We start from the raw sequence: 18,774 nt of genomic DNA on the forward strand, positions 1-18,774 counted from the left end.
GGTACGGCACAATAGTATGCGTATCCCATGACGTCCCAACTCCCATCGTAGTTTGTCGCTCGGATAGAGCCTTACCCGCTTACAGTTAGAGGGATGCATAAATTTTCTTATGTTAAATATGCTTTTGTTTTACACAAGGGTACATAGTTTACGTTACACTAGTAGAACAATGTTTTGTTAATAATATATAAAAATCACTGTTAAAATAATATTAATATAAAACTAAATTAACTTCATTGATCATAATGATATATAGTTATGATCGGCTTATATTTGCGAACAACAATAAAATAGTCCATTACGCTTTACTTTAATAATTTACGCGATAAATATTATTTTATCAATCGTTGTTTATATTTACGAGTATTTTTCAGAAGATTGTAAGATCACATAAGATAAAAAATACATATATGATGTTATACATTATATTACTTACATAAGTAGGTACATGAAATATTTTATAAATTCAGTCCGTATTATTTTTGTATATAACATAAAATAAACGAACCATTTAAATACAAGACTTTCAAATGCACAAAATACTAAACGCACTGAATGTTTGAAATACTTTTCGGTATCTACTGCCCTTTTTTAAGGCACATCATTATATAATGCTTATGTCGCTAGAGCACGCCTTCTTCACATTATATTTCCTTTTAAATATGTCATTTATTTTATTTGGTAAAAATATAATTATAAATAAATAAAGCAAGTAGGTACTACTTATTTCATTTTCCTTTTATCGTTAATGAATATGTGAGTCCATAAGTAAGGGTGAATTTTACAAATAATATAACATAGAAATACGTTACAAATACTTTTAATTCTTTATACATGTTGATAGTATAAAGCCCTTTTATAAACATTAGATATCTGAATGTCTGCGGTTATATTATATACACAAAAAAAAGTCGATTTTGTCTGTAATAGAACGATAAAAATCAAAGACAACTCACAGATATTTTGTTAACAACCACAGCCAAATAATAAAATTTAAAATAAGAACTAAAATTGTAAATTAGAATAATATTATAAATATCGCTTAACCTCGGAATCCAGGATCAGCCGAACACTTGCTACAACTGAAGTGAAACGAGGTCGATAATGCAATCCTCACCACTAATAAATTTGAAATTATTACGTTGTAAGTTACTTAACTAAACCATGATAGATTTTAATTTAAAAAAAGATATAAACGAAAAATTACATTTTGCTTTAAGTCTTGAATGCAATACAACATTGTAATAATATTTTATCAATATTGTTTCGCCTAATAAGTTCGAAGAACATTATTATTATATTTGTCGTCAGTTATAAGAGGAGGTACTTATTGTTTGTTTCTTCGTTTATAATTCTTAGAACTATAATGTCAATGTGTGTTTGAATATTATAGTAAATAAAATTTGACACGATATTTCATTGTTAAAATACTTTAATTTTTTTACGACGAGTAAATTAAATTAAAAAACGCTGTATAGTAACTACGTATAGCTTTTAAAATTCCGTAAATCTTTATTAAAGATTGCGGGTTCAGGCTCGGGCATGCACAAATTAAAAATTTGTTTATAATTCATTTCTTGGTCTGCGCTGAAGGAAATATCATGCGTAGTAGGTACGTATCGGATAAAATTATGCAAAACGTGTATCCACCGACATATGAGTAGCGTGATGGAGTTAGCTTAAAAGATACAAAATGTATAACCAAATACAACTAACTGATATTACAAATATATCTAAAATATGAACTTCTTTTTTACTTTAATTAATTTTCGTTTTATGATCTATCCTAAACAAATAAAGTCGGCAAAATCAATTAATAATACGAGTATATTCCATACTAGGTAAGCGGAGGCGTAAATGAGACACCTGACGGTAAGTATTGGCTAATATTTCTTTCAGAGCAAATATATATGGGTAATGGTAGCCACTTACCATCAAGTGCTCCGTTTTCCATTCCGCTACCGACTTTATATAAAGTGATCACCGCTACACAGAGACATTTCAAATAAGAAAATTTTAAAATAACTGCCTCGTTGATTCAGCTGCTGGTCTGCTCCATTTCAGATCTCGAGACGAGATCAGACCAAATTTTTTTTTTGTTATGCTTTCACGGCTTAACAATTCAACTTATCTTAATGAAATTTTGCATACACATTGTCAGGGATACTGAAAAGGACATAGGGTACCTTCTATGTCCTTTTCAGTATCCCTGACAATGTGGATGTGTCCTATACTACCCACTAAAACCTCGGAATTCCGCCTCTTCGCAAGGCGGCAGGGCCACGGGATCGCTGTGACTTACAACCGCGACACGGCCATCGCTATCAGGCGACTCACCTCGAAGGACATAGGGTACCATGTATACCATGTACCTGTATCATCTAAGCAGGCGGCAACCCGGGTTCCTTCAAACGAGGCGTGAAGAGGCATCTTGCGGGCCGGCAAGGCGGGTACGGCTAGTACAGAACATTCTTCCCGACTGTACTGGCCGTCGTCGCGTTTGGACTCTACTACCACTTACCATCACGTGGAGTAGAGTCATTTGCCATCCCGGCGCATAAAAAAAAAAGCCTAACACTTTCCCCTTAACCTGCCCGCTGGAGCGTAAACTAGTACACTAAGAGAATCTGCCGGACATCATAATGGGTAATTTATTCTCTAACCAACTCAAAATATTACCCGCTATATTTACATTCACACGGAGACCTAAGGACTGCATTGCTTGGCTTCAAACAAGTATTATACAAGGAAATTATTGCTTTAATATCAATCCTTAACAATACGGAGTATTTATCTGAAACATTCTTATTACTTGATCACTCAAGAACCTATCACTAAACTAACTCCAACTTATTCTTTTTGACTGGAATCATCGGCGCCCTTATAATCCTTTAAAAAAAACAGACTAACAAGATAGTTTACAATTTCCGAAATACTACATCTTTGCATTTTTTGCTGTATTTTGCTGAAACTCGTCTACATAACATAAACACTACCTTTTAGAATGTACTTTTCACTGTAATAATATATCTGTCTTAGCCTTTTTAGGGGAAAGAAACTTGGCATTAAAACTAATAATTTATGTACAAATTATATAATAAATAACTATACAGATACATACTTTTATATATTTGACTCTATTGTATACCTCATTACAAAGTTTACATAACCCAAAAAAAAAAAACAAATAGGTATGTCCAGCACAACAGGTGGTCTTAGCCATTACTCGGAGTTACTTGAAAAAAAAACTACGCATTTGGTTTCCAATATTTATTTAAAGTACATAATAACATACCAGTCTCTAGAGAAATCTTAAGAATGTTATCTTACATACAGCCGAATACATTAATATAGTTTAAAAATTGATCATACGTAATAATTTGAATTATACATAATAATTTATTACAGTACAGTCAAAAATTGATACCTTATTATAATAATGTTTTTTTTTATTAGGGTCGATTTAGAATGAATGGATACACATATAAGTTATAATTAGCGTTATATTAAACGGCCGAAGGTCACATTTTGTTGTGTCACATCATTTTCAAAATGACCAAGAATTGTTTATTAAAAAAAAAATAAACATTCAATTTTTTTTTAAATATGGAATGTAGGAATGTTCTAAATATAATTTATAAATACCTACGTGACATATTATTATTATATATATGGGTTTAAGCAACATCCACATAACTGGTCGGTGAGTGTTTATCGTAATTTCTGGTTGCAACCTTCCGTATAGATTTCCACGAACATGTTTTAATTTGGAATAAATTTTTAATCAATCGAAATGAATACAGTACAATCGTACTAACTTTGCTTAAAAAGGACAATTGTATGTTTTATCAATTTTATATTTTAATTATAATCATTTAAATATACAAGATTTTAATTCACAACAAAATATCAATAAATAATATCAACATCTTCGCTATATTTATAAAATGCCATGTCTGTCTGTAACCTTCGTAACAATTTATTTATTTTATATGTTAGTCTCTCTATTCTCTTTAATATAAATATTAAAAAGGCTTAAATGATGTCTCACTGTATTTCATGTTTTAACGACATTGACGTCATAACATATAAATATTTAGTCTTATACAATTTTTATTAACTGATTAATATCGAATTAATACTTTATATAATAACAACCTCCTGAAATTGATGTATAAGCCAAACATTCGTAATTTTATACAACGTTTAATTATTGTTCAATTATTCATAATAAATATAAACAGAAAAAAGGTCATAAGGTACGCATGTTAATGAGACAATTCGAACTATCGACTTATGATATTTTTTTTTAACAATAGAAATAATACTTAATTATACTAATTTCAGTGATATAGTAATAATGAATATAATATGAAAGAGACAATTCAATGTTTTAATATAATATCATTTTACGTTCCACTCTGTTTTAGTAACAAATAATCAATCGAGTTACCTAAAGGCCATCACAAAACAAATTCAAGTCAACGAAGTGGAGGGTTATACTATGGCGAGGAAATTATAATTTTACTATGATCGTCTACTTCTTCTTCAAACTCCACAGCGGGTCTAGAAAGTTTAATGGATCCTTCATATCGCCGCTCTTGAGCCCTGGAGCCTGACGCATCTCTTCAAATGACTCACGTGAAAACTTGGTTTTGTTCGTCGAGGTGGTCGAGGAGGTAGCCGATACTGCTGGGGAGGGCGACATCGGGGGTAGAACTGAAGCTCCGCTAGCTAAGGATACTACAGCTTCACCGTTGAACATTGTTGTACCTTATGAGGAATAACAGCAGTATTATTAATAGTGCGGCTAACGACATTCAGGTTTAAGATTTCCTTAATCTCCGAAGAAAAATTAATTATAAGGACAAAACTATATGAAAACTCAGTTAAAGTGCTTGTTTGGATTTGAACAAACGATCTTCAATTAAGATATACGCGTCCTAAGTATTTAAACATAAAAAACTAAGGCATTTTACGACAGTGATTTCTACTCACCCGAACAAAGAACGCCCTGCGCGTAAAACAGGACAGTCCTGTACGCATCCGCTAGGTACTTGGTATCTTCCAACACGTTCGTTCGATGCTTATATAAGTTCACACAGCCCGCGTCCAGCATATCTGGGACCGAAGACGAATTATTAGTAACTAGCAATGCAAAGTATGTAGGACAACTCATTTTTCATGTTATAGGTTGCCGGACTGGCCACCCGATATTAAGGGGTCACCATTGCCCATAGACATTGACGATGTAAGAAATATTAACCATTCCTTACATCACCAACACGCCCCCAACCTCGGGAACGAGGATGTTGTGTCCCTCGGGCCCGTAGTAGCTCACTCACCCTTCAAACCGGAACGCAACAGCACTAAGTACTGTTTAGCGATAGAATATCTGACGTATCCGGAGAATATGTGACGTGTGTAGAGTTCTACTAAGCAGTGGTACTCACCGCACAGACGCGGCTGGCCGGCGCGCAGCTGGCTCAGCGCCAGCACGAGCAGCGCCAGCAGCGCGCAGCGGCCCGCGCCGCGCGCGCACTGCAGCGCCGCCCCGCGCGCCGCCCCGCGCGCCGCCCCGCGCGCCACGCGGTCCGCCAGCAGCACCAGCGGCGCGCACGCGATCCTGGCGTGCGAGATGTGGTCACTTAGCGAACGCTTGGCGAATAGCTCGTGTGCGACCGAGTATTTTGGAGTTAGACTACATTTCGTGTAGTTAGAAAGTGCAGCGGTAATACCTATTTAAGAGCACGATCCTATTATATCAATTTTAATTTTTTTTTAGCTTTGTTTATTTCGATTTTATATAAGAGGCTTCGTCCCCAAACTACGACGCCCGCGGTTTTTAATATTTTTTACTCTTATCGAGGACTACGTATTACTTACTTTGCCGGGAAAACGTTGATCTGAAAATGCGTGACTTTCGCCACGTTCTTTCCTTGAGTGACAGTCAATTGCCTCTCCGTCCAGTGTACGGTGCAGGTGACCTCGTCTAGGGCGACGCGAACGCCGTCCGAGAGTTCTATGGATTGACCCTTGGCTGTAGGCCAATAGGCGTTGCCTTGCATCTGTTTAAAATTTAACTTTTTCAGATATTTCTACTAAATGAAAATTATATTGTCAATAATTAAAAACTGACTGATTTGTTAGAACAGGAGTCAAAGAATGTAGCATTAGTCCTATGAGATATTACTTGCCAGTTTCCAAGCCTTTGTTAAAATTAAACTACGACGAAAGGTAAAGTTTGTAAAGGTGGAAGTAGAGACAAAGGATTAAATTAGTGCTGAGATAACAACAGTTAATCATGACGCATATAAAGGCTCCTAGAAGAATTAAAATATTTATTAACAATCCAATTTTTATAGTTATAACAAATGCGACCAAATATGCGATTTTGATTTTAATTTTAAACATGTTAAGATGTTAAAACTTCTGTAATATTTAAAACACCACTTCACGTACCTCGATTTCACTGAGCAAACAGACGATGCAGGATATCTTATATTCTAGCATCGCCTTCCAGAACACCGTGTACTCGTGCTCTTCGGGACACTTGGCTATCACCAGTGGAATGCACCATGGCGCTAATTGCTGCAAACATTAAAATGTTTATAATAATCTCGATGACCTTGATTACGGAGAAGTTTTGTTTCTTATTATTATTAGGCAGATACTAGTTAAAAGTGGTAGACTGTACACGTCCCACTGTATGTCTTTTTTTTATAAAATAGGAAGGCGGACGAGCATATGGGCCACCTGATGGTAAGTGATCACAAACGCCCTTAGACATTGGTATTGTAAGAAATGTCAACCATCGCTTACATAGCCAATGCGCCACCAACCTTGGGAACTAAGATTTTATGTCCCTTGTGCCTGTAATTACACTGGCTCACTCACCCTTCAAACCGGAACACAACAATACCAAGTACTGCTGTTTTGCGGTAGAATATCTGATGAGTGGGTGGTACCTACCCAGACGAGCTTGCAAAAGCCCTACCAACAGTATAAATATCATATCAATACCACCAGTATAATGTCTTAATGAGTTCATTGGTCCAATGAGGGTTGTGTTGTGTGATGTTTGTATTACGCCGAGCACGTGACGAATTATAAACACAAATTGCTAAGCGAATTTAGAACTGAAATATTATTTTAAGATACATGTGCTGTATACTAGCTTATATAGGGTGTAATTAGAGAGTCATAGAAGCCGAGATGGCCCATTGGATAGAACGCGTGAATCTTAAGCGATGATCGTGAGTTCAAAACTCGGGCAAACACCGTTGTGTGTGCTTTTTCATGTGCTTAATTTATGTTTGTAATTCAGATTAATTATAAGTCAAGTAAAGGAAACCATCGTGAAGAAACCTACATGAGTCTAATTTCACTGAAATTCTGCCACATGTGTATTCCACCAACCCGCATTAGAGCAGCGTGGTAAAATCTCCAAACTTTCTTAAAAAAGGAGAGGAGGCCTTAGCCCAGCAGTGGAATATTCACAAGCTGTCACTATACATTCGTAGGTAGGCAAGCCATAATATACAATGTTATAATATGTAATATAAATGTCGACCCTACTCGCCCTAAAACCCTAAAGCTAAAATTCATGGTCTGGATCTTTCGATGACAGCATGATTGATACAAATTCTTTATTTTTAAACTGAAATACTAATTATATGATAATAATTCAACTACGTATGTAGGACTATTTTTAATTATAATTAGTGTATAATATTACAATATTGAGATATCGAAAATAACGAAATTTTTCGTTTAAATTTGTATACTTTTATTTTTATTCTTAAGAATAGATTCAATAAATAAAATATATTAAACCTTATTACCTTGTAATACGAGGCGTTGATATAAGCATCCGGATCCGACTTCAAAGTTAATCTAGAGTCGTCATAAGGCACTACTTCAGTCACTATATTTCCTCTGGTATGCTGCTTCGCTATTGACTTAGACCTGCTCATATTTTCCTTTGCCTACAATAATTAACATGTATACATATTACACAAATATAAATATATGTATTTTTGTATTTTCGTAATAATTTTATTTGTATACATATTAATATTATAATGTGTGGAATTTCGCCTGTTTTAGACCGAATTAAAGCGTTGTAAACAATAGCTCATAAATCCTGGCTGGAACATCGCAGCTTTTTTTTACAATTTTCTTACGGCGTTTTCCTTCACCGCCGTGCACGTGATAACACTAAACAAAATATTTCTATCTAAAAAGTAACATTGCATGCAAAATTAACATGTTATTTTAACCAAGAATTTAAATGCATGCATGTAAGTTCTAAAACAGCGTTAGTAACGCACTTGCAACGCTATCATTCCATGACATGAAAATCTTAGCATGCATGGAGATAACGAAAAAAAACAATTACATGATTTAGTCGTGAACACGCGAACGAAACCGCGGTGGCGCCTCATAAATAAAATCCATTATCATAGATAATAGAACATCCTTACTAATATTACAATTGACTGCCTCGTTGGTCTAGTGGCTACATGTAAGGTCCGGCCAATAAAAAGGTATTAATTTTTTTGGCAAAAATTCTCAGTAGCAGACTGTCAGTTGCCAGCAGTCTGGAAGTTGGAAGTCATGGAAGTGTGTACACTCCCGTGCCTCGGGAAGCACGTAAAGCCGTTGGTCCTGCGCGTGAACTCTATCCGGTAGTGTCGGATTGCCGTCCCATCGGGTTATGAGAGTTAGGGAATAAAGAATGCATCTGTGTTTGCACACACACTTGTGCAATAAATCTTGCGTAGTTGGCTAACCTCTCTTGAAATGAGCCGCCGTGGCCTAAATCGGTCTGGAGGACATTATTATTATTAATGCGAAGTGAATTTGTTTGTTTGTTACGCTTTTACTTCTTAACTACTCAATCCGCTCATCATGAAATTTGCATACACATTGTCAGGGGTACTGAAAAGGACAAAGAGAGAAAGACCTTACACCTCCCCCCACTTTCACAAGCGGGCGGCAATTAGCTGATACAACTTTACTTATAATATACTATAACAGAATTTGTTATACCTGCACTTCTTGAAGGGACTTCCACTTCGAATCTAAGACCGTTATCCCACCGGCTGTTTTATTGGTTAAAGAATCGGTAAATTTCTGCAAGTTCTTCACCTCCTGCGTGAATTGATTTAGCAGACTCGGATCTGAGAATATATCTCTTTTCTCCGGTCTCTCAATCTCTTCTTCTACGGGTTCTTGTTTCGCAGGGGGCTGTACTTTAGTTGTTAAGGTCTGTTTAAATATCGCTCTTTCTGATATCTGAGGCACTTTAATTTCAGGCATAAGCGGTTTTTGTACGACGGTAAAATCAATTTCGGATAAAAGATCGAATGTTGTCAGTTCGGGCTTTTGTCCCTCTACGTCGGAAGCTGGATTTGCCTCTGGTATTTCTTTCGGAGCGCTTTCGACGGGTGTAGTTTGGTCTGTAGGCGTAATTGTTTTGTTTTGAGTGGTAGACTCAATTGGTTGACAATTCTGATCGACTATCTCATTCGAGCCAGACTGTTCGATGACATTTTCTTTTGTTGTTGACACTGAAAAGGAAGATAATAAATAAAAATCTCGTGTCCTTTTCAAATCATTTATTCCCATAATGTTTACAATATCTAAACTACTAAATTGACTACATAAACATTTAACAGAGTACAGTGAATATTATATATCTTACAAATTCTTACCTTGGTTGTTAGTAAACGTAACACTTGTGTCCTGAGCTTGTCCGGATTGCATGTAAGTCGAATTATTCATATTGGCACCGTAGTTCGTGGTCACTTCAATCGTTTGAGTTGAGTTGATGAATTCGTTTGCTTGATTTGTAGCAGTTAGGTAGCCGTAAGGTAAATTGAAGTACGTTTGCTCATTACTACCATCCGCTGATGGCATTTGAGGATTCTCAGACGGCGACTGCACAGTATTACAAGCTCCAGCACTCGTGTACATTCCTGGATTAGCCCAATTTACATCTTTCTCCGCCATTTGAGGGTCTATATTCGCTTGTCCATAATTTGAATACGTGTTTTGTGATCCATAATTGTAATCGTAACCACCCGACGTAGCGTTAAAAGAGTAACCGGGATGGTTTTGATACATCTGTCCATAGTTTACGTTATTTTGCTCTCCGTACTGTGCACTTGTTGCCTGATCGCCCACATAATTCATAGCTGTATTATAATTTTGATACTTTGGTATATTTGATGATAAAGCCTCTCCGGTTACGTGTGATTTAATCGGTTTGTCTAATGCGTCCATTTGAGAAAAGTTTGTATCGACGTAGCTCGTAGGTTCGTTTGGAACGCTGTATGTTTGTCCTACGCCAAAATTAGGCACGCTCATATTAGTAGCGGTTACAGGTTTCTCCGCATTCGTATATACGTAACCTTGAGACATATTCGCGTCTGTAGAAGAGTACGCATATTGTTGATCGGAATATCCAGAAGCAATCGGCACAGGTCCCATGGAACTAGGCATCGAAACCGGATTCAAAGTGTTTGGGACAGAATTCGGAACATTTTGCATAGGATTGGCATAATTCATTGTACCAGCTGGTGCGTTTGGAATAGTATTAGATACGTTTGGCATAGCATTAGACGTATTCGGCATAGCATTAGACGTATTCGGCATAGTATTCGACATGTTTGGCATAGTATTAGACATGTTTGGCATAGTATTAGACATGTTTGGCATAGTATTAGACATGTTTGGCATAGTATTAGACATGTTTGGCATAGAGTATTGTATATTTGCATTCGAAACATTTTGTATTTGGTTTGAACTATTCGAGACCGAATATGGTAAGTTAGGCTGTTGATTTGCCATGTTCATATTAGTGTTAGGCATGTTTTGGCCATATTGTGGCATTTGATCGGTGTATGGGTAATTCATACTGTTTCCGATTGGCAATGGTGAATCTACCATATTAGTATTGGAATTATGTCCGGCGTTACTGTATGTAGCCATATTTGGTGTCAATGATTGAGGATATTGAACGCTGTAGTGCGTTTGCGAATATTCGCCGCCGTAATTACTGATGGGTTCCGATTTCGGAGCAGAAACTTGCATTGCGGCGAAACTCGCGGTGAAATCTTGATTAACTTGGTTATACTGAGCATTTGGATCAAATGTGGATCCAATTTGGTTGGTCATGTGCGGATCATTGTACACATTGTATTGGTTTGTATTTTGATTAACATTAGCTTGATTCATATTGTTATACGCGGCTGAATTTTGCGAGTCGGTGACTGCCGTGCTATTGTTATGCGTCGCGGAGTAACATGGGTTTGTATATGTTTGGGGATCAGGCATATGTGACAAATATTGAGGTGGTATATACGGAGAATGGCTGTAATTCTCTTCTGGTTTGTTGAATTTCGCCATCGGATAAGCGTAATTAGCTGAATAAGGATCATTTTCAGCAGGCATGTAAGTTTGGTACTGTCGTGCATAGGGGTTGGGGACGTTTTGCATCCCTTGAGGCATTACAACGCCATCTGGGAAGTTAGGTTGTGTTATATCTGTTGCTGTAACAAAATAATATTTATATATCTATGGAAAGCATTGCGTTTTTCTTTTTAAAATGAAACCTACCTTCCGATCCCACGGGCGTCGGCCGGACCGATGTCGGATATATCGTCTCCGGATAATATGACTCACTAGGTATTGAGTCTGTTTGAGCTGAAAATTGGTTATTCACAAATTCAGTTTTAGTAGATTGCCGTTTCTAACTACAAATTATATTTACAAGGTTAAACGAAACATGCTCTAGTCACATAAAGGACTCACGTTGCGGCGCCGCTGGCGGTCTAGCGAGAGCCCTGTTCTTCATGTACGGAAGATAGTCTTTAAGCTTCAATGTACCCCCACCGCTCGGCGGAGGAACAGTATTGAGAACTTTCGCAGCATCGACAGGTTTAGCGGGAGCTGAAGTTACAGGTGTTGGAGCTTTAAAAAAATAAAATCGTCATGATTATTAAAGTTGTAAATTGACAGAAATTCAAAAAATGATAATGAGCGAATTTTTATATTTGAAAAGCGTGCGTGGTCTGTGGGCAAGCGAGAGTGCAGCAGTACTGACCCTTCTGCGCGGCGAGGATCTGCGCGCGCTCCTCGCGCTGCACCTGGCACACGCTGCGCAGGCGCGCCAGCAGCCCGCACACGTTGTGCGACAGCTTGCGGTAGAACTCCAGCCCCTTCTGCGACTTGCCCAGCAGCTCCGCGTGCGTGTCGTACGACGTCACCAGCGCTGGGGGAGACGTCTCGATGTTGTTAGTGCATAAGGTTGAATATAAAAATTGTCTACTTTTATGAGAGCAACGAAATTATTTATTGTATTATGTTTATATTATATAATAGTCATATTATTTCTGTACATTTCTATGGTTAATGTTGTATAGCTTGTAAATAAGTAACATATAAATTTTTGGAACTTAAATTATATATATATACAAACGACTTTTTATACTAACAGGAGCGATATACGATTTATTTTCCCTTGCACGATAGAATATTTGTAAAGACAAAAGTTTACCATTTATGAGCCCCTCCCTCTTCCTGAGCACGTCCGAGAGCAGCCGTCTGGAGTCCCCGTACGAGGCGTACAGCGAGGTGAGCTTGTTGATTATATTTTCCTGGGCGGCCAAGTTTTGCTCTATTATTTTAACCTAAAACAGGCGGAACAAATATAACTAACTCACTAACTCGTTTCATTAGCATATTATTTTTCTAATCAGTAAATGTAACTATTTCAAGCTGACTTTAAGTGCCCCCCCCCCCCCCGTGCACTACGGCACCGTCACGTCGCACGGACCTGCGACGTGTACTTGTTGATCTCGCGGCGGAACACGTCTTCGAGCGTGTCGCTGCCGCGCGCCAGCAGCTGCGCCGTGATGTCGTCGGCGGCCACGACGACGCGCAGCTGCTGCACGAGCGCGTCCCGCTGGCGCTGCATGTCGCGCGCCTTGCCCACCACGCGCCGCATCTCCGCCATCGTGTCGCGGTCCAGCCCCTCTGCGGGCAGCCGCGTGTCATTGGAACAGTGTTATGTAGTTCATTTTGTTCTTATATATGTGTCGTTTATATTTGGAAAAGGTTGCCTGAACACTTTCTGGTGTGACAGGCGGTCAGACGTCGTTATATCTGACCGCCTGGTGCACCTCTTCATTGAAAGTCGTCATTTGTATTATAATTTATATTTTGGTTTGCAATATTGATATACACATATATTCTATATATATATATATTGCATATATATTATTTCCCGCGGCTTCTGCTCGGTTCGAGGATCGAAAGTTGAGTATGGACAGTGAGAATTGACAGTTTCGACCAAAAAAGATATTCAATCGGACCCTATTCTATTCACGACGGCCGTAGATTTTATCACTTACCGATATTTTCGATGCTAGGTATCTTGTTCTGCAGGACCTCGAGCGGCTGGGACAGCAGCTTCAAGTTTGCAATGTGAAGCGTCATGGCCTTGTGTAGGACCTGGTTGCTCTCGTTGGTACGCGAGTGTGCCTCCTGGTACTTGTGGTACTCGCGAGATATTTCAGTCTGCACGATCGAAGGGGGTCGGGGACCCATTTGTTTTTGATATTCTTTTTCTTTCATCGTCTCTTCCTATATTTAACCATACATGTACATATTAGTTTCTGCTATTATAATTTTCAATTTTAATGAAATAACTTTTTTTTTTTGACAGACAGACAAACATATATAGATAATTTGAAACACTAGTAAACATTTAACTTGAATATTTAAATATATATATAATACCTGAATAATTGTTTTAATCTCATTAAGCGAATGCTCAACATCACTGATGATCTCTGCAAGACTATTCATGGAGTCTACGAGTGTCTGGATAATATCCGTCTTGGCATTCATAGCGGCGCATCTATCCACAATTTCTTGAGGAATCCTGAAAGATTAAGGAATATTTTTTATGTTTTAAACTAAACAATCAACTCAACGTTTTAAACCGTGGCAGCCTTGTTAAAATTAGTTAATAGGAACATATTAACAATTGCATATCAAGAAATGTTCTAATAATAATAATTTACTGTTCTATCGGACAATTCATATACTTTATTGGCATTTATTTTTTATTTTACGTAATACTTTGATTAGTTTTATATGTATTACAAATAATAAGTCATTATATAATATATAAATATATTTTATTGTACTCCAACAAAAAAAAACAGGAAAATAGAAGATAGGTTTCTTCTTCTTGAACTTCCCGGTCATCATTTATTAAAATGTTTGCAGCTAAGTGTATGAACAAATAATATATAAAAAATAAGTAAAAACAGTGTCCATTATAAATATATACAGATAAATATATATTTAGGCTTATATATAAATCAAAGCCGAGATGGCCTAGTGTTACAACGCGTGAATCTTAACCGATGATCGTGGGTTCAAACCCGGGTAAGCACCACTGAATTTTCATGTGCTTAATTTGTGATTATAATTCATCTCGTGCTTGACAGTGGACGAAAACATCGTGAGGAAGCCTGCATGTGTCTAATTTCATTATATTCTATCATCCCGCATTCGAATAGCGTGGTGGAAAAAGCTCTAAACCTTTTCCCCAAAAAGGGAGAGGAGGCCTTAGCCCAGCAGTGGGACATTAACAGGCTGTTACTGGTAAGCTTTGGTGGACTAAGAAAACATAAACAGATATGTTATGCAAAAGTCAATGTGCATAGGCATTAACGTTAATACGGCACAAATCTATCGTATCCAAGATATGTTTATTACTTATAGACCATATTTTTTATCCCATTTTAAATATTTTATTTTTATTTTTCTTTTGAAGAGAAGGTTTGGAGCTTATTCCACCACGCTGCTCCAATGTGGGTTGATAGAATACACATGTGGCATAATTTCAATGAAATTAGACAAATGCAGGTTTCCTCACGATGTTTTCCTTTACCGTCAAGCACGAGATGAATTATAATCACAAATTAAGCACATGAAAATTCAGTGGTGCTTGCCCGGGTTTGAACCTACGATCGTCGGTTAAGATTCACGCGTTCTAACCACTAGGCCATCTCGGCTTTTACCAAAGCTTAACAAATCATAAATTAATATTATTCAGTGTATCATTGTACTTCAGAATAAATGGTCGTCAAACAAATGATTTATTACTTCCCACTCTTGTGATAGATTCCTTTGTCTACGGTGAGTGATTGATAATGATAATAATTTGATAACAACACATTCTTTTATGTTAGTGTCTTTATCCTCAAATCCTATTTCTTTGAAGTTTACTAACCAATAACCATCCACCATAAGTCATTCTGTATTTATATATTTATTACAAGCGAGCCGCCCCGGCATTGTATGAATAGCCCGAGTATTTACAGCCAGGTGTTCTGTAGGAAATTAAGAAAAGCACTTTCCTTGTTTGTATTTGTGATAATGTCCACGTGACCGTTTTCCTAATCGTTCGGCGACCCAAAAGAGACTAGCTATCTTTATGAAACAGATTATAGCACGCAAGTACTAACAAACACAAACGTCTCACGCACTAACGCAAACGAAGGACCAAAGGTTTTACGTGACACGGCATATTAGCACAGCCAACACCCAAGCTAAGCTAAGCTAGTTGCTACTGTGACTGTCTATTGGCCGAAGCTGATTATTTCTAGCTTCCACTGTATAATATTATATTTGTGTAAGTTTGCTGGTGGTTTGATCTCTCCTTATCTACAATATATTAATAGCCAACAAATAATTGTTAGAGTAGCTTACTTTTGATCAGAATCCAAAACGTCCAGTTGATCAAGCTGAAGAGAAGACATAAACTCCGTGAGTTCAGTGTTTTTAGCATCAACTTTAATAGCCACATGACGTAATAGCTTGGCTTTCTCCTCTGAATACATTGAAGATGCTTCATGGGCCACCATTGGTACTAATCGGGAAAATATATCCGGCCCTGACACCTTGAAAAATAAATATATAAGAAATAGAACGAAAACACAATTTAACTAACCTGTTAAAATAAAACTTATTTAATAAAATTTAGTACATAAGATAAATTATTTTCACAAGCTCCAAATGTGTGTGAACAATTTTGGCTCAATTGGTTTGGTAAACTGAAGTGATTTTAAATTAGATTTAATGTTAAAAGATTCACTGAGAGATGAAATAGACTAATTGATAATAAAAATAATCATTGATTAATTGGCCTATCAATTTATCTATAATATGCAGTATTTAACACAAAGTAAAACAGATAAATCACATAAGACCATTGACCAACCTCAGGATCACTGAAGTTGATAGCAACAGCGCTCACAAGACACACTGGCTTCAGATCTGACAACATATCTTTTTCTGGCACTTCCTCATGATAAATAAACTCATTCTCATTCTTAGCTGCCTTTCGTTTACCCTCAACAACGTCATTTGTAAATGTTAGAGCCTCCTGTGTTACTTGTACTGGTTCAATGTATTTTGCTAGCTTTCTTGCCTCACTGAGCCTATCAACAGCAAGCTGATAAAATGCAACTCGTTCCCCCATTTTCTGCTGTTCTTCAGCATGCATACCTGTGTTTGAAGTTTAACTATATTTTTAGTATAATTAATGTATAATTTTTAGTATTATATTCATATGTATAATAATGAAGAACTATCTATATGAATATCCCACTGTTATCAATTATGTATATTTAAATTATATACTTTCAAACATGCACTCTTTTCTTATCCTCTACCTTTAAATCCGAATAGATTTAATATTTAGATACAGAAATATTAGATGTACCAAGTACATGTGTGATTGACATGGTTAGTTACTGTGTGTATCAATAATTAAATTTAAATTATAAAGTTCTGTACGTACCTTGATATAACGCAACAACACATCCAATGTAACATAATTTGAAACTTAAATAACGATGCCAATAATTGTAAAGTTTCGTTCCAATTATTTCATGTATATTGTCTGTACCTGTAGATGGACCTAGCAGCGCTAATGAATTTTTGTAAAGATACATAACTTGTGTAGCAACCGAACCTAAAATAATACATAACAACATTAATAATGTTTATATTTTGAAAATAAACAGCAATTTTAGACATTGATGCCAAAGTTCTTAAAATCTATTTACAAAATGTAACATAATAATTAAGTCATCATTTTCCCTCTTTTAATTGTCGTACTTATAAACGTTTTTATTGTTCTATATATACAGTTTGAACAAAATGTTTACTTATTTATAATGTTTTTATACAACAAGTTTATACCTATTACACTAGGTTTCCTTGTGTCTTGTATGCTTTTATCGAGGATGCACTCTTGCCCCTGAGCAAAGCAAATTTCTTGTAGCAATCTTAAGATATCAGAACAAACATCAGCACCAGGTGGTTGTGGATACTGTTCTTTCAGTAATTGAAATGCCCAAGCAGCATATTGATAGTGCTGGCATGCAGCTTTGAGGCTGTCAGCAGATGTTCTAGGCTCTGAAGAGCCAAGCTGAGTATGTAGAGCTCCAATGTTATACAATATGCAAGCCATTTCAAATTTGATGTCTGCTAGAGAACAGCTCATGTTAGCATATAAGTCTTTCCTAGAAAAAAAATTACTATGTTAGCATTGTTTCTATGTAACATTTACATTAGAAATAACAATAAAAGACAGTCTTTATAAGATTTTAATTTTTAAGAAAACAATAGATTCAATCAATATTACACTACATAAATATTTAATATAGAATTGAACTATTATTCAACTAGTTTCTTCATCATAAGTGGAATGAATCATAACAAATGCTGCAGTGACATTAACTAGTTTGGTTGTAAAAAATCAATACATGGGCCTAATTTAATTTGACTATCTAGTTACCATGCAAATGTGCAGGCCACGGATTGACCTTTACCCATGGGGAATCGGCTTTGGATTGCTCGCAGCTGACAAAAGTATCTAATAAGGGCATCGAGCCCTGTCGAGTCGTGAGTTGGTCTAACGGCCGCTGACCGCAGTCCTTCCAATTGATGTATCTCATTTCCGTAGCTATCCGGATCCTCCCTGTACGCCTCTGCTATGTACTAGATAAAAATACACAACTTAGTAGACAAAGAGAGCGAAAAGAGAGGTGCATAAATAAATGAATATGTAGTCACTTACTTGTTTCAGTTTTGGTCCAAAATGTGTATTTTCTGTACTCACTTTTAACTCAAAGCTTATTAACGGTAATTTAGGAACAGCTTCCATCTTTTTAAACGTTTTTCACTGTTACTAAGTTATAAATACAGAAACTAATTTCATCATAAATTGGATTTCTTTAATAATGTACTGTCATTTTTGTTTGGATATCATCCACATTAGACGTATAAAATAGATAAGGTGAAAGGAAATGTTGCAAGTTGCCACAGAAATAACTAAAATGTATATTTTTGATAAAGGTACACATGATAAGATAAATAATCAATCATGAGTATTTTATATTCCTTTTTAATTATTTTTCGGGAATATTTAATAATACCGCAATTATCCAAGAAAATAGTATTTATCATAAATTAATTGTAATTGTAACTGATAATAATGTTAAAAAAGAGAGAACAATATAAAGATGCATAAAACCTGCATAAGGAAAGAAAAGTTGAATAATAATTGAAAATACCAATATTTCAAATTAACACTTTTTTTTTGTAAAAGTTGTCTTATAAGTAATCCTTTACATAATAGCACTAAAAGTTATATTTTTTGTTTATTTTACATGAATAGAG

General features: G+C 36.2%; 1 protein-coding gene across 2 annotated transcripts; it reads right to left on the reverse strand.

Moving 5' to 3' along the window:
* Nucleotides 1-3,269: 3,269 nt before the first annotated feature.
* Nucleotides 3,270-18,368, reverse strand: LOC126781194 (tyrosine-protein phosphatase non-receptor type 23). 2 transcript variants are annotated; one of them, XM_050506039.1, is made up of 21 exons: nt 18,173-18,368; nt 17,891-18,093; nt 17,293-17,615; nt 16,889-17,062; nt 16,307-16,593; nt 15,796-15,986; nt 13,810-13,954; nt 13,422-13,653; nt 12,845-13,044; nt 12,566-12,698; nt 12,113-12,280; nt 11,821-11,979; nt 11,626-11,712; nt 9,720-11,528; nt 9,055-9,575; nt 7,845-7,988; nt 6,463-6,591; nt 5,887-6,068; nt 5,454-5,626; nt 4,999-5,121; nt 3,270-4,773 (listed from the first exon to the last, which is right to left on the reverse strand). In XM_050506039.1, exons 1-21 carry the CDS (start codon nt 18,257-18,259, stop codon nt 4,538-4,540), a joined length of 5,706 nt encoding a protein of 1,901 aa, XP_050361996.1. In that variant the 5' UTR covers nt 18,260-18,368; the 3' UTR covers nt 3,270-4,537. The 2 variants fall into 2 exon arrangements, with proteins under 2 accessions (XP_050361996.1, XP_050361995.1); XM_050506038.1 differs by having other exon boundaries at nt 9,720-11,558.
* Nucleotides 18,369-18,774: the final 406 nt, after the last annotated feature.

Source organism: Nymphalis io, chromosome 3 (genome assembly GCF_905147045.1).
Source record: "Nymphalis io chromosome 3, ilAglIoxx1.1, whole genome shotgun sequence".
NCBI lineage: Eukaryota > Metazoa > Arthropoda > Insecta > Lepidoptera > Nymphalidae > Nymphalis > Nymphalis io.